The sequence below is a fragment of the Ruditapes philippinarum genome, unplaced genomic scaffold (assembly GCF_026571515.1).
Source record: "Ruditapes philippinarum isolate M1 unplaced genomic scaffold, ASM2657151v2 ctg2967_1_1_1_1, whole genome shotgun sequence".
Lineage (NCBI taxonomy): Eukaryota > Metazoa > Mollusca > Bivalvia > Venerida > Veneridae > Ruditapes > Ruditapes philippinarum.
Window position 1 is genome coordinate 122,620 of NW_026851970.1, and position 25,148 is coordinate 147,767.

Genomic DNA, 25,148 nt, shown 5'->3' on the forward strand with positions numbered 1-25,148 from the left:
AGATGAAGATTTGAAGTTAAAGACAGCCGACAGAGTAGAGACTGCACGGATGTGCAGGCTGGCCTGGTTCTTTACTGATGGCAGAGGCCAACCACTCTCAGTTCCAGCAGTTTATGATGTTAGAAACAATTTGGTAAAGCTATACTATATTTATTACATGCTTTTCAGTGGAACGGGGAATTATATTTCAAATTGATATTTTCCACTGTAGCCAGACTATTTAAATGCGAATGAAAATATATATTTTCAGAACTAAAAAGAATTATCAACAGAAATAAATTTCATCACATGTATATTTTGCTTCTTTAGGAGAAACGAGTAAACAACTGTATACATTGTGTTTAAATGTAACAAAATTAGAGAAATTTTAACGAACTAAATTTCAACATTGGTGCCGTGACATCACGTGAGGACATCAAGAAGAATGCATGACAAAATGCTGCAAAACAAGTACAAATGACTTCAAATCACTACAAAGGCATGAAATAAATAGAAAATTTGTTTTGCATGCAAGATCGAAATATATTTCACTCGTGAAGATCAGCTGCTCACTCCGTGAAATATATTTCGATCTTACATGCAAAACAAACAAATATCCCCTATATTAACTTGACCAACACTAATACAATGAAAGCATGATTTCTGTGACACATTTATACAGTAAACAATATTTTTGATACAGGAAACAAGAATAATACAGGTTCAGGTAAAGGTTTATTTACAGATCTATATATTGTATAAATGGCAACAAAACAATGTATCAGCAACAAAATGTTTGCATAATTTCTTTGAAATTCATTAGCACAAATAAAAAACACAGTCCTGGAAACAAATAAATTACATTTTAAGTGTTAATTTTCAAAAATTGAACTGTACAGCTTTAATTCATTTGTAAATATCATTTTTCAATAAATAATGAATATTCTAATAAATTAACTAGATGCATGCAAGTTAAACATCATTTCAAGAACATATTAAATATATTCACATTAACAACGGACAACCAGGAAGCAAGCTGACTATTACATAGCATTAAAGGCGCACTGTATAAATCCAGGGCATTAATCAAATACGATTGTCATTTAATTTCACATCCTGCTGCAGATAGTACTTTTTAATAAAAGCGAACCAGTGTAATTTTCAAACTCCTGTAAAGTTTAAAAACTTACAGCCCCAGACACTACCATTGTAACAAGAATTTGTAACAGAGATACCAACGTCCCCCGCCTCGTTGAAGTTTTATATGAAGCATAAAATTGTGCTATTTTAAAAGATTGATGTATGGATCAAAGAACTTTCAGTCCAAAATTATGATCAATGCTAGATCTGCAAATGCTACAATAAATTCATTAAAGAAATAAAATGAATGTTAAGCTTTGACCTCTTAGTGTGACCTTGACCTTGGAGGTAGGGGTCCAGGTGTTGTGCATGACATATCGTCTTATTATTGTAACTATTTGTACCAATTATTTTCAAAATCCATTGAACTATTAAGTTGTAGATGGGACAAGAAATATACCCTGTAACAAACTATGTTAATCTTTGACCTCTACATGTGACCTTGACCTTGGAGGTAGGGACACTGAAATTACACATGACATATCATCTTATCATTGTGACTATTTGTGCCAAGTATTTTCAAAATCCCTTGATCTATGAAGAAGTTATGGACAGGACACAAAATATACCAAATAACAGACTCTGTTAATTTTTGACCTTGGAGGTAGGGGTGCAAGTGTTGTACTTGACATATCATCTTATTATTGTGACTATTTGTGCCAAGTTATTTCAAAATCCCTTAAATTATGAAGACGTTCTAGATCAGACACAATATATACCCTTTAACAGACTATGTTAATTTTTTTTTCTCGAAATGTGACCTTGACCTTGAAGGTAGGGATGCAGGTGTTAAGCATGACACATCGTCTTAGTATAGTGACTATTTGTGCCAAGTATTTTCAAAATCCTTTGATATATGAAAAAGTTATGGACCAGGAACAAAATATACCCTATAACAGACTATGTTTATCTTTGACCTCCAAGTGTGACCTTGACCTTGTAGGTAGGTGACCAATTGTTGCACATGACACATCATCCCATTATTGTGAACAATTGTGGCAAGTATTTACAAAATAAGAAACTTATAGACCGGACACGACATATACCCTCAAAGAGACAATGTTGACCTTGATTGAGCAAGTGCGACCTTGACCCTGGAGGTAGGGTCTTGTTGTTGCGCATGACACACCGTCTTATTATAGATTCCTTTAATAAATGACAAAGTTATGGACAGGACACGAAAGTGTGACGGATGGAAAGACGGACGGAGCCTATTTCTATATCCCCTTTTTTCTTCGAAAAGGCGGGGGACAATAAAAATGTTTACACTGATGTTACTATGATGAAAATGAAAAGAATAAAGTTCAGTCATGTTTACAAAAGCTGTAATAAGGACAGCATGCTCGACTATTCTCAGTGCTCGATAGTAAAACAAGAGCCAGGATAATGCAGATTTTCTTTTTTAAGGTCAAAAAGGGCCATATTTCTGTCAAAACCCACATTTTAAGAGTTATGGGCCTTAAAAAGTGACCTTCTATTGTGCTCTAAAGTAAGTGTAAGAAGTTTCAACCCATTCCCTTCAGTAGTTTTGGACAAACCAACTTGCACACAAAAACTTTAACTTAAGTCTGATGCCAATACGAGTACAAAAGCTCTTCCTAGTCCTAGAAAAGTTCAGCTTATATCAGGATCAAGAGAAGACAGTATTGTAAAATTGAACATTAACCCTTTCGCTGCCAGAGGGTTATTGTTTTATAGATCAACTATTTGAGAGAGGGTTTTCTAAGAAAGTACTATATTATTAATTAATATAATTATCATTTGTTATTAGTATAATAATAATTATTGTCGATTGTATAATTTTCTTCATATTTATTATTATTTTTTTATTATTATTATAGAAACGGCAAAAGCCGTCCATATGGCAAATACGCTGAAAATAACAGGGACAGCATAAGCCGTCCCTATGGCAGTGAAAGAGTTAAAAAGAACAATAACTTTGTTATAAAAAGACTTGGCAAAACATCATATGATGGCAAAAGATACCCTTAATGAAGATCCAACTAATACAACTAATACAAAAGCAAAGATTAGAGCTGTCATTGATTCAGTGCAAAGCATATCAACAATATATCGATATCTGATGACAAATATCACTGATATATGGATAATTACCTATAATAACTTGTCTGTCATTTACATTCATACCTGTTAAAATGATTTCAGTTAAAAACGTTCTGTTCAGTGTCTTGTACATTAAAGCCCATTTCATGATTTTTTCCAGACCATATTTTTCCATCATCTGACATCATTGCTGTGAAATATTTCCACTATATAACAACAGCATAATGCTAGAAATAGACATAGATAACTGCTTCTGTATATATGAGCCGTGTCATGACAATACCAACATAATGCGTTTGCGACCAGTATGGATCCAGACCAGCCTGCGCATCCGCGCAGTCTGGTCAGGATCCATGCTGTTCGTTTACAAACCCTATAACAAGTAGAGAAACTGATAGCGAACAGCATGGATCCTGATCAGACTGCGCAGATGCGCAGGCTGGTCTGGATCCATGCTGGTCGCAAACCTATTATGTTGGTTTTGTCGTGACACTGCTTCAGTATGTTTTGCATGAATTTTCATAATTTCTAGACATTTAATTAATTAGTCAAAATTATCGATTTTTTTAAATGTGTATCGATTATTGATCAACAGAAAAATATCAATGAGACATCGATATTGTCTCTATTGATGACTGCTCTATTTGGGATATAAAAATACTAAAATTTCCTATAGAAATACATTACATAAACAAGTGCACAACATGCGATGTTTATGCAAGTCTGTTATGTATAACCAATTATGACAAAAATTCTAAGTTATAAAGGGCTATAACTCCAAAAATGTAGCTTTTAGAATTACCCCCCTTGTCTAACAACTGCATCTTGTCATAAAAATAAAGTATTTCAAATTTCATGTTGTTTTCTTTTAAAAAGTTTGAATAATGGGCTACATACAAGTTTTTGAATGACAATGATGATGCAGTGATCATTATAGCACAACTTTTTCTTCATAACAGACAAGGTAAAAAAAAGTTCATATCCTTCTGAGTTAGACATTCAAGCTTACTGCCTTCTAGATTTCATAGCTTTTGTCTATACTGTGTCACAATCAATAACATATAATGTCAGTGCAGTAAAGGGTTATCTTCTACTATAATCTAATAGGAGTTAATCTATTATTGCACAAAGATGGCAGTATCTTAAGTACAAATTGACATGAACTACCGTAACTACAATATATCAAATGTACAATATATACATGTAAGTTGGACATATCACATAACATCCTCAAAAGTATACTTTTCGAGTAATTACATATTTATCAGAAAACTTAATAAATTAAATTCATTACAATATCTAATGCCACAAAATGCACTGACATACAGATTTTATGTGTCAAAATCATGATAGAATGTGATATTTGCGGAAAAAACCTCCTGAACAAATATCCGAATATCACAAAAATAGACTTACTCCGAATAAAGAATATTTGGTTTTTCCCAGCTAATTCAGAGGTACAAACAAATTTAACAGTTACAGCTACGAAATTAAGCGCAACAGGTTGACTAATCTATTGTTACCATGAAGCTTATAACAGTAAAAGTTTGTTTGTACCGGAGGTATTAGCATAGAAAAACCCACATTTGACAAGTTTCAAATAACATCTTCTGTTGACAACGAGCAATGCACGTGTGAGTCATCATTAAACACAGTTAACCAATCACTATTGAGAAGTCAGAATTCATATCATTGTATAACAAAGATTTAGTGAGAAGGCACCATCATGAACTAGTCGAATCCAGTCTACACCTGTCTAGTAATGTTGTAACGTGTTGATAACTGTTCACAGTCTGTCTCATCTCATGTGATTGTGCCGCTACTGTAATATACAATAAACAAATATTCGTAGCATGTTAGTGACAGAAAGAGCATCGAAACACGGGGCTATCTAATTTGTATGAGGGAGCGTAGCCCCCGAGTATTAATCAGATTGCCGAGTGTTTTGATGTTCTTTCTCTTTTGTATCATAGTCAAACATAACAAGAGGGCCATGATGGCCCTGAGGTCGCTCACCTGTATATAGGCCCTCCCCAGCCCCCCCCCCCCCGTCAGGGCCAATTTTAACCCAAGGGCTTTTATTTGAACAAACTTGGTTGACACCCATAAGAAGATGTTTCATGCTAAACATCTAAGTTCTAGCTCATTGGGTTTTTTAAAAGAAGATATATAGTTAAAAACAATGACATCCTTGGGGCGGGGCCAGTTTTGACTCCAGGGCTTTGATTTGAACAAACTTTGTAGATATTTACTAGAAGATGTTTCCTGCTTAATATCTAAACTCTAGCTGTTTGGGTTTTTTCAATGAAGATTTCTAAGTTTTTGCTATACACATATAAGGAAAATCAATGACCCCCGAGGCGGGGCCAATTTTGACCCCAGGGCTTTTATTTGAACAAACTTTGTAGACACTCACAAGAAGATGTTTCATGCTTAATATCTAAACTCTAGCTCATTGGGTTTTTTAAAAGATGATTTTTTAAGTTTTTACTATACACATATAGTTAAAAACAATGACACCCCTGGGGCGGGGCCAGTTTTGACCCCAGGACTTTTATTTGAACAAACTTTGTAGATATTTTCTAGAAGATGTTTCATGCTTAATATCTAAACTCTAGCTATTTGGGTTTTTTCAAGTTTTTGCTATACACATATAAGGAAAATCAATGCCCCCTGGGGCGGGGCCAATTTTGACCCCAGGGCTTTTATTTGAACAAACTTTGTAGACACTCACTAGAAGATGTTTCATGCTTAATACCTAAACTCTAGCTATTTGGGTTCTTTAAAAGAAGATTTTTTAAGTTTTTACTATATGGATATAGGGAAAATCAATGACCCCCTGGGGCAGGGCCAATTTTGACCCCGGGGCTTTTATTTGAACAAACTTGGTAGACACTCATTAGAAGATGTTTCATGCTAAATATCTTAGCTCTAGCTCTTTGGGTTCTTTAAAAGAAGGTTTTTTAAGTTTTTACTATATGCATATAGGGAAAATCAATGATCCCCTAGGGCGGGGCCAATTTTGACCCCAGGGCTTTTATTTGAACAAACTTGGTAGACACTCACTAGAAGATGTTTCATGCCAAATATCTAAGCTCTAGCTCTTAGGGTTGTTTAAAAGAAGATATTTAAAGATTTTTCTTTTGGTTGCCATGGCAACCAGAGTTCTGCATGGAATTAAATTCTTTGAACAATTTTTAAAGGTGACCACCAAAGGAACATTCCTGTGAAGTTTGGATGAAATTGGCTCAGTGGTTTATGAGGAGATGTCATTTAAAGCAAAAGTTTACGGATAGACGGACGACTGACGGACGCCAGACGAAAAGCGATCACAAAAGCTCACCCTGTCACTTTGTGACAGGTGAGCTTAAAACACATTCCCTGTTGTCACAGTATGAAACCCCGGGAAAAAGTAACCAATGAGCGAGCATCTGAATATGATATTTCTGTCCCTCTCCCTACCTCTTCCATCACAATAAGTAAACCCCAGCAAAAATTAGCCAATCAATGGGCATGCTCTGGATTGCAGGTAACTAAATTTTGTGTATCGGCTGAATAAAAAAGAAAGTAGTCTGGGAAGGCACCAGTGAAAACATTGAAAATATGACTGCAGTGAAAATAAATTTTTATAGTAAAAATACGGAAAATGAAAATAGTCATTTTATTTCATCAATATTTCATTTATAAGTATTTAATAAAGCTGTTTATCTGATGCCTGTAGTAAAAATAAATAAAATAGAAAATAAAACCCTACTTAACAGCAGCATAATATATTGTTCAAGATCATTTTATGTTGTTTCATACAACATTCACATGCCTTAAACAATAAAACATTTTACGTTATAGCGATTTCGAGAATCTACCATAAGATTAATGAAACAATAATTGCGTGGCCAAATGGTTAACACACCAGACTAATAATCTAATGCCTAGAAGTTGCGTGGGTTCAAACCCCGCCAGGAGCGAGCCATTGCTTAGGTCAGCAAGAAGCTTTACATTCAATGCGAATAACTGGATGAATCCCGGAATAGATAAATTTTGAGAATATTTCAATAAGCTTATAGGTGTCTGCACAATCGAACTAAATTTGTATAAAGAAAAGAAATAACATCATTTTATTGTTTATAACTATCGTTTAATAGAAAATATTTCACAAGATAGAGCTTTATACCTTAAATAAGTGCAAAAACCAGGTTTTAAAATTGATATACAGAATATTTTCTAGTTTTTAGGGAAAAGGTATGTTTCCAAAAAAAAAACAAAAAAAAACAATAAAGCAACACACAAATAAAACACACACTTCTGAATTTCCTTGTTCATGTATGCAAAATTAATTTTAAAATCCCCCTTTTAAATATCCTCCAACCTTCGAGTGTTGTTATCGAGTGTTGTTACTTTAAATTACATACATGGTTCTTCTGTGCAACAATACAACAAACTAAGTTGTCATTGGCCAGAAAATTCAAATGTCAGTTTTAGTACATACAATGTAATGTATCTGCTTGAGATGAAATTATTGCATATGTGACTGCCACATCATAAAGGGAGAGCATACATTTAGTTAACGCTTACACAGCTGAGTTTTGGGTAATGTCCCTTTCCTGTTTTGATAATGGAACAGTTCATCAATACAGTTTTTATACTACTTTAAGGGTTTTCGCTATAAAACTAGAAATTTGTCTGAATGACACTTAGCTATCACTAAAAGAGCACCACAAAGGCGGGGCAATTCAAGTCTTTAAGAACTTATGATTATAGAACATTTCATAAATAATACTTTAAGGGTTTTCACTATAAAAATTGAAATGTGTCCCTAAAACATTTCAGCCACCACTAACAACAGTAGGGCTGCAACGATACACCAAATGTTCGATTCGATTTCGATTTTAGACACTCTGAATCGGTTTTTTCTGATTCGATACATTTCTGATTACTAATTTATCTTTGGTATATAATTCTGCTTGTCTGCTCAAAAAGTGAGTGGCCTTCAACTTAGTGCTTTGCTTTTCTGTTGTAATATAACTATTATATAAACTTATTTGACTTAATAATTCTGTTTATGAGAATACAAAGCTCTTGTCTATTTAGAAATAATTTTAATCAGGCAAATAATCATTCATCTCAGTTACATGACTATCACAGATACCTTCTGCTGACTAGGAATTTAACAAAGTATGTAAATTGTAAGGTAAATAATAATGAACAAAGTTTAACAAGGTTGTCAGAACTGATATTCAGATATTCTGTTTATAATTCCCATAATATGTAAAATGAATAATCAATCCTAATGTCAGTGTTGTCACACAATACTTCTTAGTCTAGTAAACAATACAGAAAAAATAAAATTCATGAAATGTTCACTTTTTTTCACACTTGACTAAAAAAATAATAATCAATCCCAATGTCAAATATGCCTACTTACTGTAGTACTAATCAAACTTACTTCAGGAAGGCCAGGACACGGATAAAGCTGACCAAACAAGTCCACATTGTGTTTTCGTTTCATATGTTGCATTAAATTAGACGTACTGTCGGACTTTGGATATGACACGTCCATAAAGCATATTTTGCAAGTAGCTTTATCCGTGTCCTGGCCTTCCCGAAACCCAAAAGTGTTCCCAAACCTTTGATTTTAATTTTTTAGGAGGAATTTTTAATGTTATTTTATCAACATTGATGTTGGTACCCATTTTGACTTGTTTGCCGAAAATAAAACATTACGCACCCACTGATTGGATGACCGAGTTTTAACTGGCCAATCGTATGTAACGTGATAAAGCGCGAAGGGAAAGACTAAAACTCTCACTTTTTTCCATGTTTATTTTTGGGTGGGGAATCGAATCAAAAATGTTACAGTTGGTATCGGGAATCGAATCGGCGCTCATAAAACCGGTTTTGAATGCATCGAAAGGTATCGTTGCACCTCTAAACAACAATACTACAAAAGCGGGGGAATAAAAGCCCCGCATGTAAGTTTGTTTGAGTAATCTATGCTCTAGGCATTGTAGTTGCACAAAATAAGTCTCAAATTTATGTGTTTTTTTCCTATATTAGTCTATTTAAATCAAGTGACCCCTGGGGCACGGCCAATATTGAACCCAGGGGCATGAGATCATACAAGTTTTGTTAAGGTCAATAAGGCAATTCTTCATGCTAAATATCTAAGTTGTGGACATTGAAGTTTCACACAATAAACATGCAAGTGTTTTCCTAAAACAAGTCTATCAAAATACAGTAATTCCCTAGAAGGGGCCAATTTTCCCAGCTTTTCTGGCAAAGGAAGACCTCAGTTGTCCCATAGGAAAATATTTCAAGCACAAGTTGGCTAAGTAAAACCACTGATGAATCAAACATCCCTGTTAAGATTCAAACCGACAGCAGTAAGGGGCAAGTGGCTTGACCTCAAAGGTCACAGTGCCCCTTTAACTAGTATTTTATAGAAATTGGTTTATTTACCATCTGTATGCATTTTCTCTATGCTGTGTAGTGTTGAATCTAATTGTTTTGTAAGTGACTGCATCTCAACCAGTCTGTCTTGTAGCTGAGCATTAGCATATTTTACCTATAAACATTGAAACAAATTTCATAATATACAATTATTGTACGAAGACAAGATGAATATCCAAGTCTATGAACCTGTTTAAAGTGGTATTCATCGAGGCCAAAGTAAATACTATATTAGCCAGGTCCACCGACTTGGATACTTAAAGTTTTCTTTTCGCTGGCCAATTTTGATGACCGATATTGGGTCATGTTAAATTGTTCCCAATGCCAAAAAGTATGTTCCCACTAATTGTAAATCCATTTAATTCTGTATATATATATTGGGAATAATATTCCAGTCATTGAATTTAAGATTTTAAATTTACTGGCCCGAATTCCAGTTTTGAATTTATTCTACTACAGTGTTCAATCTAGAGCGCGCCATTGCGCCATTGACCCCCTGAAAAGGCCGCCGGCGCAAAACAAAATCAACTGTGGGCCCGACGGGCGCACTCATAGAAAATACCCTAAATGACATTAGAATGCTTTCTTAAACCTGATTAAGTACATAAAAGAAGTTTCTTGTGAATAATATTAATAAATACTGAATTCAAAACTGAAGTTTGTATTGAAAAACAAGAGCATGTTGGTAAGATAGTTTACCGCACTTGGTAACCCATTTAAAATCTTTATCGCTACGCTCTCTCGGTCCGCGTCCGTAAATACTATGTAGACTTGTTCTTCGTACCGTAACTATTACTTACTTTTGAGTCACAGTTTTTATAAGCAAAACAAATTGTCACAGATAATCCAATACGTGCGTGTAGTTATAGTTTTTTCACGGTCAAAACAAATAAATATGTAATTACTTTCCAAAGGAAAAATTTTTTTACATATTTGTGAAAAGTGCGAGTTAATTATAGAGAAGTGTGCATAAATTATTACGAACACGCCTTCATCCAATTAAAAAAGTCTTAAAGATGGAGCAATCAAACACGATTGGCTAGGGAGTGTCTGACAATTTAGTAAATTAACTTTGATTGGTCTTTGGCTGGTCGGCGCTAAAACATTGTGCATATCATTAATCAATACAGACATCTTAAGCGTGACGTAAGAACTGCTGCCCTGACAAAAGATCAAAGGTACCGGTATGTCAATATACATTGTCTTAGCACCTGTTGACACTTTGTTTTTCGCTTGGATATATTGAGAAGGGTAAATGTTTTTAGCGACTATTGTAAGTTTATATTCTTCATAAACAAAGCTGATTTCAAAATATGATTTTCCTTTATATATCGGGCGCTGATTAAAAAACCGAACATTATTATCAAATATCCCTTGTAACATTAAAATAAGATTCATATTTTTCTTTGATCATTATGTCATCGCGTTTCTTTACCAATCAGTTTTTAAAATTATGCCTGTATCAACGCTAATGTCATTTTTTTTTAGTTGAGTTGTTTTGGAATTTTGCAACCGTTTTTGGTCTAAATATGGTACGTGAACAAATAACTTAAAAGATACAATACCTAATTTGAATTTCATGTTCATTTTAAGTGTGGGCCCCCTTTTTTCTCAAATGACCCCCTTTTGAAAAGTTTATGGGCCCGAAGGGCCCCCTGGGAATTAGTTCTAGATTGAACACTGCTACTATATGTTTAACTAAATTTTCTTAAAATTTTCACTGGCCCAAACTAATTTTCACTGGCCATGGGCCACCAGGCTTATGCTAAATATGATGACTGATAGATAGATAATTCAAGTAGAATACCTACTGCTACAATTCTATCTAAAACATGTTTAATATCATCATCAAGCATGATCATCTCCTCCTCGGTGCAGGGATTATCCACCTGTGGTCTGTCACTAGGCAACACAAGATGGTCGGGTATACTGAACACATTCTTAAACAGGTAATTCTGAAATTTGTCAAAAGAAAAAAAATTAATATTTATCATGTTTAAAGATCCTGTATGTTGTACCACACTTGCATGAAATTTTGTATATGTATATAATTATCCTTCTAAAACAATTTTCAAACAACATCAAAGAATATGTAAAATATGTACTGCAAATATTTGTCCACATTATATGTAATCATTAAAATATATGCATTCATTTCTCATTGAAAATATGAAGCAGACTTGATAGAAAATAAATTTCTAATTACCTCCCTTTATTAACATGAAAATGTAAATTCGGTAATATCTTTACAAATAATGCTTTTTGGAACTTACAATATTGATAAATCTTTATTAGAGCATTATATTTATGATATAAAACCATAAAAAAAATTGAGTTACAGGATCTTTACAAACGAGAGGTCCAGTTGTTTGGAAGATGGAAATTGTTGTAGATATGTTCTACATAATTGTGTGCTAGGAAAGAAAAGACTGTTAATATACAATATACACTCTGGGTCAACATACACCTCTGCCAGCCCGCATAGCTCAATCGGTTAGAGCGCGAGACTTGTAATCTCGACATTGTGGGTTCGATTCCCGGGCTGGCCAACTAAAATTACTAATCAGTCTTTCGGATGAGACTTTAAATCGTGGTCCCGTGCATGGGTGCTTAAACACAGGAGAAGCTTCTGGAATTGGGGCATCTTTCTGTATCTGTTATTGCACTATCCTCCAAAAATCTAAAATGACTAATACTCTTCTGGAGGACTCGCCCATATGGGCAACCGGTGGCGAGTATAAATAAACGCAAATACACACACATACACCTCTATCCTCCAATTTCTACATTCAGAACAATATTCTTCAAAGCAGATTAAAACCAGCCACTTGTTGTTTTTTTTGCGATATTTTAAAATTTGAATGTAAAGCATTTTTTTTAAGTTTAATACTTAACTTTTATAGACTACAAAGAATATCTTTTAAGTGACTTTAAGCTCATTTTTTTCGCTGTCAAATTGAGTTGAATCAGTAATATATAATTATCTTTTTTTTTAAAAGAAAAAAGTCAATTATTACTATCATAGCGATTGACCAATTGTTAATAACAATAACTGTTTTCGTTAAAATATAAGAACTTCCCATTCTTTTTGAGACATGAATGTTACAGATACATTCCGAACTATATTTATAGAAATTGCCGTTGGTCACGTAGATTATTGTTATTTTTTCATTGCACTATTCACCGACGTGTATTCAATCATTTTGTAAATGAAACAAAATCTTACCTCAGCTTTATCAAATTTCCTATCAAGTCTATCTATGGCAATCTTTCCTCGTTTATGTGACACCTCCTGTAGTTCAGTTTCCGACACAGTTCCCTTAAACTTGAAAACAAAATTAACATAGTTCATTCAATACTGACTAAACTCAGTTCACTGTAGACAGAATAATTCAAGTTGAAATGGAAGAATACAAAGAAACCATGCATCAAGACCGGATAACAAGAGCTGTCGGTAGGACAGCAACGCTCGACTATTCTTAGTGCTTGATAGTAAAAAAAATGCTTGATACAGTTACCTCCTCCTGTTTACAGGTTGGGGTCAGGATGGTGAACAAGTATGCAAAGTTTCAAAGCCATATGTCAATGGACTTTGAAAATATTTGAACTATTACAAAAACTTTAACGTAAATTCTAAGTCGAAAAAGGGGCATAATTCTGTCAAAATGCTTGATAGAGTTACCTCCTCCTGTCTACAGGTTGGGGTCATGATGGTGAACAAGTGTGCAAAGTTTCAAAGCCATATGTCTTTGGACTTTGAAAATATTTGAACTATTACAAAAACTTTAACGTAAATTCTAAGTCGAAAAAGGGGCATAATTCTGTCAAAATGCTTGATAGAGTTACCTCCTCCTGTCTACAGGTTGGGGTCATGATGGTGAACAAGTGTGCAAAGTTTCAAAGCCATATGTCAATGGACTTTGAAAATATTTGAACTATTACAAAAACTTTAACATAAGTGGTTACGCCGACGCCCGGGTGACAACAATAGCTCTACTTATTCTTATCGATTAGTAGAGCTAAAAAAGGATTTATATTTTAATTAAGATCTCTCCGTTTCGAAACCATCTGGTTTTTCATAAGAATAATTCAGGTGAAATGTTTATGAGAACAGTATGACTTCAACTTCCTTATGAAAGAGTTATTGATAGCAAAAATCATTTTTTTTCTTTTTTATTCTAACAAAAATTTCGGTTCAACCACAGGATAATGGTTTGTTTTTTGACAAAAATCTTTACATCTTACCTTACCCTGACCAAGAAAATCTCTCCTTTTTTTTCCTTTACCCTGACAAAAATCTTCATTTTTTACTTTATCCTGACAAAAATCTTTATATTTAACTTAACACTGACTAAATCTTTACATTATACTTTACCCTGACAAAAATCTTTACATTTTACTGTTCCCTAACAAAAATATTTACAATTTACTTTACCCCAACGGAAATCTTTACATATCTTACTCTACTTGACAAAAATCTTTACATTTTACTTTAGCCTGAAGAAAATCTTTGTATATTACTCTACACTGAAGAAAATCTTGACATTTTACTTTACCCTGACGAAAACCTTCATATTTTACTTTACCCTGACAACCATCTATATTTTACTTCACCCTGAAGAAAATCTTTATATTTTACTCTACCCCATCGAAAATCTTTAAAATTTTACTTTACCCTTATGAAAATCTTTATATTTTACTTAACCCTTAGGAAAATCTTTATATTTTACATTACCCTGACAAAAATCTTTGTTTTACTTTACCCTGACAAAAATCTTTGTTTTACTTTACCCTGACTTAAATCTTTATATTTTACTTTACCTTGACATTAAATCTTTTTATTTTACTTTACACTGGTGAAAATATTTATATTTTACTGTAACTTGACTAAAAACTTTTTATCACACACCCGTGCCGATTTTGCGGCTCCGTAAAAATGGTATTGCATGGCTGTGCATATATTTTGACGTGAAGTCATTAGCGTTATACAAACATAGTGTAAAGACGCGCTAAATGATAGCGTTATACTATAGGCGCGTCAATGAAAAATAACTCTTTTTTTCGCTTCAAACGGTCTTTATTTTGGGTATGTGATAAATAGAATATTAAATTTGTGTAAGATCATTACTGAATTTATTGAACTCGTTGAAAAAAAATAATATTATGCTCGCCAGAGGCTGCTCGCATAATATAATTTTATTCAACTCGTGCAATAAATTCAGTATTGAACTTACACTCATTCAATATCCTATATATATTTCACTTTATCCTGACAAAAATCTTTATATTTTACTTAAGTTTACTCAAAGCTACAATATTAAACACCGTTTACTTACTGTAATCAGAATACTTTCATTGAGGGCTGCCATCGCTTCTTGTAAATACTCCCAAAAACCATTATAAACTGAAATAACATATAGAAATAAACGATTTACACCCTGTTATCACCGTACTTAATCTTTTATTAAATTGCTAAGTGATAAATTTTCTGAACCCTAGACCTGTTGGAACTGGACCGATGAGCTTTCGGACTAGTAGAGCCAGGCCAGCCCATATATCCATGACATCTGACCAAGCTTTATAATGTTGGTAGCTTAACTTTTGTAATTTTATACTGAAATCTATAAAACTTTTAAATGGATTGTTTCAAATTCAAAACTTGGTAAAACCATTACACAAATTACGCAGGATAAGGGTAAATATCAGGCACTTAGAAAACAATAGTTCATCCTTAATGAAACATGAAAAAAACTTTATATTCTAAGGGTAGAAATCCATAGATAAAATCTACATAGCAAATATGCTTTTGTTAGTTTAACTGTTTAGTTTCGTTGGGTTTTATGTCAATTTATAGTGATTTTTTTTCACGGTATTTTACAGCCGAATAAAGGCTGTTTCCCCTAGTCCAAAAAAGTTATATTTTCCCCTAACATGCCTCGTGCTCTTCCTTACTAGAACTATGACTTAACAGCATCTGACTTGCAGACTTCCCGAAATACATCGGTCCGACGGACATGTCCGATAAATTTTGATCAGGTCCGACAATTTTTTATTCCGGATCGGTCCGACTGTCCGGCTTTTATCCAAGCCGCATATATACAAAATGGCGTCGCTAAAGGTGCCAAACCTGGGAAAAAACGAAAATCTACGTCAGAAAAGTGCGCAGAACAGCAATAAAAGGATAAAAAGAATAGACCTGAGACAAAATTTAATGAAAAATGGAAGCAGAACCATGAATCATTGGTGTATGACAGGGAGGAGATGAAAATGCCCTGTACGGATTGTGCCGATTTTTACGGCAAAAAAATAAAAAACAAAAAGTGTCTTAGAAATACAAACACAAGTTTTTCATTGATTTTGATTAATTTTATTTGGTCTGACAGATTTTGTTTCGGTCCGGCAGATTTTCATGGTTTGTCAGACCGAATGTCTGACAGTTTTTTTCAACTTTCGGGAAGTCTGGACTTGTATCATCTAGAAGACAGAAATCTGTCCCTATAGATAGCCTCTGCTATGTACAATACATGTTAAATTGTATTCATAATTTTTTTCATAAAAGGTGTGGGTAAATTCCATTTTTGGACTTTGATTTCAGGTTTTCCCCCTTTTTTATTTATTTATATTTTCCCCTTCAGAAAGCCACAGGCTCTTTTGAAAATTAGAAGAAAAAAAATCACTGCTTTATCAGTCACATGGCATTTTTCCAGCTTTACTGGGAGAGGAAACCCTCCGGTGCATCTTTGCTCATTACTTCATGCATCTTAGTCGTTGGCACCAAAGAAAATATAACCAAACAATTATAAGCAACACTGAAAAATTTTCGAAAGCAATTTTAAAAGAAGATACTTACTGCCATTGAGCAAGGATTGTGGGAGAAAGCCAAAGAACTGAACAGCATAGGCATCATCTACACATAAAGGATCATCTACTTGCTCCGCCATTTCCTTTCAATATCTTCTTTTTCTGAAAAAAAACCATAAATTTTAGCTTTCCAAATGACTAGCACGAGGTATTTTTTTTTAGTTGCCTGGAGTAGGTGCTGATAATTTTTAAGCATTTACTGTTACTTTTCAGTAAAAATATGACCAACACATGTCATAATACATTTCCCTACAGTGATTTTTCTGCTCATATAACAGACTCCGAAAAAGGGCCTCTTCCCAATTGAAATTTTCTTCAAAATCATGCAGTTTTCCCAAATATCTTAACTTAAACCTGCTTTTTTACTTCCCAAATTAGCAATTTTAGCGATAATTTTTCCCAAAAACAAAAGGCTAAGGCCTCTTCCCAATCAAGTAAGAAAAATCACTGCCCTATGTCTGTTAACAATTACTTATCATTTTGTTTTCCGGTCTGTTTCTTCTGAACCTTTGGAAGGACATTGAAAATAGTTGGCAGAAATGTTAACCATAATGAGACAATAATATATGCAGAGCTCAGGTTTGACCTCTGTCAGGTCAAGGTCATGCTTAGTAATTTTGTATGAATTTCAAAATTTTCTGCCCGATCTGTGTGACAGTACCAATTGAACTATTGATTAGAAAGAAATTAAACACGTTCGGCAAAAATATTACTTATAAGTTATAATTAGTCATTTATGTGCAGAACACACGTTTTGGCTTTCTAAGATCAAAATTGGCTATTACTTGATTTACAAAGATTTATATAGGAAATCACATATAAGTCCGAAAGAGTGAAACTATAATGTCTAAAGTTAGACACATGTTCAAACTCATCCAAGCAATTACCTAGACAAACATCCTGACAAAGTTTGATGATGATTGAGTCAAAAATGTGACTGCTAGAGTGTTAATGAAAAAATGTGGATGGATGACGGACATTCACCTACCCTAAAAACTCACCTTGAGCAAGCTCAAGTCTTGTTATGGAAAACACATTTAAAACATTTTGTGAAAGTACAGTACCTACAGGCTCAGATATTTAGCATTGCCTTGGTTTGCCTTTACAAAACTCATGCTTCTTTGATCAAAATTTGTCAACAAATCATTCATTCTAAAAGACCACGATATCACACGATATCACAAATCATTTACATGGTATTACCTAAAATCCTATCTACTAAAATCAAATGAACACTGTTTCTACATGATCCATGGCAAGGGTTTTAAAACCATTACCTACAAGATGGTTCAAGATTTTGTTCAACTGTTTGAGCACTGATCATAAAGGCAGGTTATTAAGTTTCAAGTGAATACCTAGTCCTTAAGTAGTTTTGAAGATTCTTGATTGATGTTATTTGCAAAACTTTAACCAAAAACTTTCTAAGTTCTCCAAGTCAGTGATCATATGTCGCTTGATGATAGCCAATATTGTGACTACTTTGTAGCATGTTGCAACAACTGAGTAGAAAGAGACAGCAAATTTGGGATATTTGTGCAGGTATATATATTAACATACGTACCTGATTTGTGTCATAAAATTTTACAATTTGGGAAAAAGTTATTGTGAAATTTGCCACTTTGCTTGGGAAAATATGCTAGCATTCAAGGTGTTACCATTGTTAAAATAAATTTAAACAAGCAATTATCATAGTATTGCAAGCAATCCATAAGTCCCCTACCGGTTAGAACACCATCAACATTCTGAAGGGCCATTGGCCATTCACTTATGTTTCAATTTTTCTCTATTTTAAGTAAACTTGTTGGAAAAGTTCTTTAAAAGTGATCACAGGAAACAGTTTTTATGAACAGACAGACAGACAGACTGAAGGACACTCTAAAGTTAATATTTGAAACATCCCTGTTACCAAAATATAACATTTTAAAAGCAAAACTCTTAAAGAGGAGATAACTCTTGAATTAAAGATCAATTTCATAAAAATTTTCAGCTCTTTTTGACTAATCACAAAAATTGTTATATTTGCCATGTTTTAAGCCTATTTGTTGCCAAGGCAACTGATATTTTTTCAAAATAGGAAGAACAGATAAAACATGCATAATCTCAACACTGCTATCTACCCATATGTCAAGTTTCATAAAAATATTTCCAGTACTTTTTGAGTTATCACTGGATTCAGTGTATGTGTAAAATTTGCCATATTTTCAGTCTATGTGTTGCCATAGCAACCAGAATTTTCAACATAAGAAGAAAAGAAAAAGACTTGTATAATCTCAACACTGCTATCTATTCATATACCAAGTTTCATAAAAATATTTTCAGTACTTTTCAAGTTATCGCGGGATCCAGTTTTGTGGACGGACGGACAGACAGACGGACGGACAGACAGACGGACGGACAGACGGACGGAGGGTAAACCTAAAGTCCCCTCCGGTAAACCGGTAGGGGACTAATAAATCTTACTTAAACTGTTCAGCTTTTTCTGTCATATCAAAAATACAAGGACAGGCTTAAATGTGTACAAATGTAAAACAGATATTAATTAAAAATCTTGTTTTTATTCACAAAACATCAATATTTTCCGTAACACTATTTCGCGACACCAAAATTGAAAATGCGGTACCTTTTCTTTCAAAATGCCGACTTCTAGATTGGGAATATTTTTTTTGGATTGGGAAAAAAAACACATATTTTGGATGGGAAATGGGGGCCATATTCGGACCCGTGAGATAGGAGGGAAAAGACCTGTAACCCTTCTTTTTTTAAACAGCCAGACAAAAAAAGTATTCTCTTTGATATAATCATATATGCTGGTGCCTCATATTTCCGTGGTACCCATATTTCCAAGGTATCAGGCATAAACAGTATAAAGTGCCTCCTAGTCCAATAGATTAGACGTTACAGGCTTGTTATAGTTTTATGTTGGTCAAGCCTTTACTTCAATAGTTATTGCTCAAAAACGCGTAGCATTTTGAAAAATTAAAAAAATGTCTGTTGACTTGCCTTTCAAGCTTTATTCAAAAGCTTATCTTCTGTTCTTTCAATTGCATGGTCTATCATTAACAAAAACTTTAAAACAATGTACTTATCAATTAAAAATAATATATAAATATCAGTCTATTTCGCTCATCGGCCATACTGGTTAAGTAAAGCGTTTTACAGATTGATTCCAATTTTTTGAACGGAAAAATATATTTGAACACACTGACTGCATGGACAATTATTTCGTTGAAAAAATATTCCGTTAGAAACTTCTGGACTCATTTAAACGCTTGCATTTGAATTAGCCAATCAGATTTCGCGCACTGTATGGCGGCCATTTGTATATCAGCTGTACAAAGAATTTAATTAAATGAGAGGATTTAATCATGACTTTTCGGTTGTGACAGTTCAATTATTTTGTTTAAAGGTATTTATTTTTTAGTTTTGTTCATAAATAGGTCAAAATTAATGTAAATACACGCTGTTTTAATTGTTTAAATTCATTAGATCTAAATCGATGTCTAATGTCAATTTTTTTGCTACACGATTTTGCAAAGATCTGTTAAGACCTAACGTAACATGGAAAATGAAAAATGTAAAATATCAGATTAATGAATGATAAATATGAAATAGGTTACGTATAGGTCTTATAATGAGGGACAATAGTGGATTATCTTCCCTTGATAAAAACCGAGGTTAACTAAAATGTAAGTAGGTCCAAATATTTGGAATCCTTTGGTTTTATCGTTGAGTTTTATGTAAGACAGGTTGATATGTTTTAATCAATTATTTCCACATGCATCAACAAATATGTAAACAATAAGAAAAAAATGTTTCATTTATGTCAATAGATTCTACATCTTATTGCAATATTTAATCTGAATATTACAAATGATAATAATTAGCCCTAATTAATTCAGTTTGCTACAAAGAAATAGGCGATAAAGTCCGAGTAATCCAAATGCTTAGGACCTATCTATTTATAGGGAGTACTCAGGGGAGGTTATTCACTAATGTCCCCCATTAGGACTAAGTGCCTCCTAGACTTCATGAACTTGCCAGGAGTTTTACCTTTTCTATTTTATTGAATTTTTTATTGAAATGTTACATATAGATCTCTGACTGAAAAAATATATTATTTTATTTAGAAATGATCGGTAATAGGACATTTCGGAGCAGACATATCCAGTCTGTACGTACACCCAACAAGGAACAAGCACAGACACTTGGAGTATAGACCCCGCCCTTCTCCGCCCCTGAATATAAAAAAGTAAAAGTAATTATCTATTACAAGAATAAGTTTTAAATTTTTGCTTTTATTAGTATGAGACGGTTTAGTGTCTAGCACGTGAACAAGTTTCAACCGAATTTCATAACATATTAAAAAAGTCAATTTTTTACCAACGCTTAAATTTCCTGAAGATACCAAGCTTCGAAATGTAAACACAAGTGACCTACATATATTTCAGGTATTTATGTTATCGCATGCCATTTATTTCTGGTGTAAATCAGTCTATGCATATATTCCTTTAATAAATGAATGCATGTTATTTTCAGATCGTACCTTTCTTCCAAGCTTTGCACTTTAAATTACATTTTCCTAACCGTGCCACATGCTTCTTTCCGAATTCATGACGACTGGAATGTTTCCCGTATATTACAGCGGGAAAATCGCTGGGAAAAAGAAATTCAATCGCAACTACTTGGCCCTTTCCGTCAGTCTTCTTGATTTGGTTTCTGTAGTACAGACTGTACTGATTAGGGGAAATAACCGCTGCGGGGTTTTGGTTCTCGGCATGAAAATGAAAGCGCAAAACAGTACCGAAACTCATTCCAGTCGTCTCACATCAAAGGAAAGCGTACGTTGTTATCTTCATGAAATTATGATATTTTAGGGACTTTTTTAAACGTTGTTAAAATAGCGGAAAACAAGTTTTATGTTCAAGACATGTGACCAGGTCGTAATAATATGCAAAAATATTTGGACGTACGGTTTGCACGATAAAAATACACAAGGTGTATACAAGTGCGGATCAAGGAGGGGAGCCACGCACATAACTCCAAGCGTCTGTGGGAACAAGTTTCAAATTCAAGATCGCGAAAACCCGAGACAACAGAGCGACATACTTCCTGATTTAAATTAATCATCATATAAGCTACAATATAAGACAATTTAAGCAAAATTTACAACATAAAACGTACCATAAGAATACAAACTTTAAAAACAACTTTCAGAAGCTTTCGTTTCTACTGTAAAAAAAAATCATATCCGCGCCAAAATTACGGATTATTGTGATTTGTTCTCATTACTGTTCGTACTAATTTATCTTTCGCACCCGTATCGAACGTTGCAGTATATATTATAGGGAAGTGGTAGAATACTGTATCCTGTTCAACACGATTTATTTTGTTTGTTTGTTTGTTTGTTTGTTTGTTTACTTATTTATCTATTATTTATTTATTTATTTATTTAGTAAACTGGTAAAGGTATAGATTAGAATAAAACTGAACGATTCAACTTATAAAATCTTATCGTAAGTCACAGATATGGTTGATATAATTATTGATATGATTATTGATTATGATAAAATGAACATATATTATACGTTTTGAAAAACTCAAAATCTTAACAAAAGCGTGTATACTTTATAAAAATTATGAGGTGTTTATGTTTTCTATGTTTGGGCACACAAATAGGCCCTATACTGTATGGAAATAAAGAATATTTTATCTCAAAGCAGATTTGGTCTGATAAACACGTAGAATGTTTACTGCTACAAAGTTTATTGATCGCGGCGCACCATTAAACAGATCACGGTAACTGATTTTCAACCTATTCCATGAAAAAAGTAGATCAAGCAATGGTAATTGATCGCATTTTGAATACGCAAAAACATAACTTATGACCGCAGAATACCGAGGGAAATCCCCTGATTTTTATATGGTGTAATAATATAGATCTATATTTAGATTCTCGTGTAGCTTGTAGAAAAACAAAGATATATTGTTATGTTTACAACATATCTACAATTTAACAATAAAACAATTAAGCCTTACCTTCTGTAATGTATGTAGTCTATGCATGCACTATCTATTAGTTGTATTTCCTGTTACTAGTTTGTTTGTAGTTTTTTTGTTGTTGTTTTTTTGCAGTTTTCCCCGTGCGACAAAATTCCTAGTAAAATAATATACACATACGTATTTGAACACACATATCTAGCACAAACGTAAGTAACCAGTTTTTAATCAGACAAAAATTGTTTTCAAATGAGGTAGACGTTTTTTTCGACTGCATATTAACGAGATTACATCTTTGACGTTTTAAATCACATCAAAGAGAAGGCTGTGGCAAATATTTTGCCACTAGTTTGTCCATATAGTTTTGTAAATTTATCTTTTCAACTTCTTTGTAGCAGCCTTCATCTGTCATCTCTATCGCTTCATTTAAATAGGCCCTTGCCAAGGAAGGATCTTTTGATTCATGTAATCTTGCAACGGCCAACTTATAGAACATCTTTCTCCGTACCTCTTCCGGTTCTTTAAATCGGTTTATAATTGCCCTTGCCCGTTCTATATTTCCAGTGGGTATGTTTTCTATGTCACACACTTCTAGATACAAATTTATTCCAAGCAATGAATGAGACATTTCAAGTGTCGCAATAGTGCTCCATACGCGTCTTTCTTCATCACTGAAGGTTACACAATGCTGCATACTTCTTTCAAAATCAGTATAGGCCCTGTCTAGATAATTCCTCTTACCGTTTTCATAAAACAGTCTATTATTTTTGCACTGCGAATTCAAACTCATGGCGGCTGTTGCCAGGCATGGACTACACATGTCACATGCCGTTTTCGCAATTTGTTCGTGCTTATTGGCTATTTCAGAATCGCCTTGAATGGCCCAATTTAGAGCCATGTGAGAATGAAAGACTGCATCAAAGGTTGTCCGATCAACGTCATGTGGCATTATTGCACGTAACCTTTGAAATGTTCCCATTCTCTCCTTTACATCAGAATACTGCTTTGCCAAAAGGAAAAATATAGCCACAAGCTTGTCTGATATAAGTTGTCTTTTCCCGGCACTTTTTGAATTTGAAAGTTTAAGGATATACTCTGATATCATGCTTTCAAAGTGCGACCGTGCACTGCCCATAAACGCATTGTCGTCTGCTAGCATTTTTAACGTGATATAAAATTCATGAACAATTTCAGCACGAGGCAACTGCCTTTTCTTAATCACACTGATGTTCGTATTTCCGATTGAAAGAATCGAGTCACAAGTGTCCGAGTATCCCGCATCCGACAGAATCAGAGCAAAGTCAGTAACGCTTACAATAGGAAGAATGTCTTGAAGATATAGACACAGTTTATCTTTATATGGTCCTTTAAAAGTTGCATACTTTAGCAGAATATGGTCAAATTGCCCATCGTCAATTAAACCAAAGCGTTTAATTCCGCTGGTGACCTTGTTAAAGTCAATCATAGGGCTCCAAGGGTGTTCAACCATTTTTGTGAACACGTTCAAAACTGTTGTCATAACAACATGTGTCGAGGATTTGGGTAGGCTCAGTTGTAGGTTAAATGACTCCATCTTTGTTTCCAAGAGAGTTTTACCTTTCTAAGTTATGTTTCAACAGAATATTGTTCTCACTTTACAAATGAATAATCAAATAACGTAATCCACCGTTGTCTATACACTGTATATGTCAATGAACTTTGAAAGTACATTAGTATACATTTTTTGCAATATGATTACGTTAAATACAGCGAAGTTTCATTTGTTTGATAGAAAATACGTATCTCACTTTGTATACTAAAAGTTTAAGACCATAACACTTTGTTACTAAATATTCCATGCATTATTCGAATCAGATCTATATCAATGTCTTTCCTTGAAGAAATATTTCATCAGCATAAAAAAAAACGAAAGTAACAATTTTAACTTCGCTGAGTCATTTCTTTTTCTTCTATAACTGTAACGGTCACATGTTACTATATTACCACTTCTTTTGACGTCGCAATATTATGAATGTGCCTGGTGAATATAAGTGTAATAAAGATACACTTGAAAGTTTAAGTAGTGTTTTTATTTGATGTTAAAACCGTTCATTGAACTAGAAATATGTAACATTTGAATCACTCCTTAAAACAATCCCTGTGTTAAAGTTTAACTGAAGTAATAAATCCACTTTAAATCAAGAAGTATAAATGAATGTCAAATAACCAAATACATACTATGATGTTGTTTTACCTATAGAGATAGTTTACGTTAATTATCATAAAACAAAACATATCCTGTTACCACGATCTTGTCAGTGGCATTCTGCATGCATGTTTAAATGACAGTCCGTATTTAATGTTTTGAGTTGGAAATTCTATTTCCGTATTTATTTTTTCTATTATTTTGTTTTGAGTTGGACTCAACAATTGTAAGCTCTATTTCTTTTGAAGCACTGACACAACTTTTTTATACTAGTATAGTCCAATACATGTATTGACAAATCTTCGCAAAATGCTTATAATATCACGTTATTTGACGATAAGGATTTTCGTTACATCTATTTCACGACTTCTTCACGTCTCATTTGATCAAAAATATGTATATCAAACCAAAAAGATTGTGCTTGATATTGCGAAATAAACAGATATTCAACCCCATTGATATGCTCTATTTAAAA

At 33.6% G+C, this 25,148-nt stretch overlaps 1 protein-coding gene across 3 annotated transcripts; it reads right to left on the minus strand.

Annotated features, from left to right (window-relative positions):
• Positions 1-281: 281 nt before the first annotated feature.
• Positions 282-22,663, minus strand: LOC132744347 (protein MIS12 homolog). Of its 3 annotated transcripts, none has more exons than XM_060733037.1 (7): positions 22,528-22,663; positions 16,481-16,593; positions 14,967-15,034; positions 12,857-12,955; positions 11,442-11,585; positions 9,640-9,745; positions 282-5,005 (listed from the first exon to the last, which is right to left on the minus strand). In XM_060733037.1, exons 2-7 carry the CDS (start codon positions 16,569-16,571, stop codon positions 4,908-4,910), a joined length of 606 nt encoding a protein of 201 aa, XP_060589020.1. In that variant the 5' UTR covers positions 16,572-16,593; positions 22,528-22,663; the 3' UTR covers positions 282-4,907. The 3 variants fall into 3 exon arrangements, with proteins under 3 accessions (XP_060589020.1, XP_060589033.1, XP_060589026.1); XM_060733050.1 differs by lacking the exon at positions 22,528-22,663 and adding an exon at positions 21,688-21,753; XM_060733043.1 differs by lacking the exon at positions 22,528-22,663 and adding an exon at positions 21,673-21,773 and having other exon boundaries at positions 283-5,005.
• Positions 22,664-25,148: the final 2,485 nt, after the last annotated feature.

Coding starts and splice junctions, on each gene's coding strand:
- LOC132744347 (XM_060733037.1), bottom strand. CDS start 16,571: ATGGCGGAGCAAGTAGATGATCCTTTATGTGTAGATGATGCCTATGCT. Junction 11,586..12,856: donor GGAAATTTGATAAAGCTGAG/GTAAGATTTTGT, acceptor GACAAATTTCAG/AATTACCTGTTTAAGAATGT. Junction 5,006..9,639: donor AGAGAAAATGCATACAGATG/GTAAATAAACCA, acceptor TGTATATTACAG/TAGCGGCACAATCACATGAG.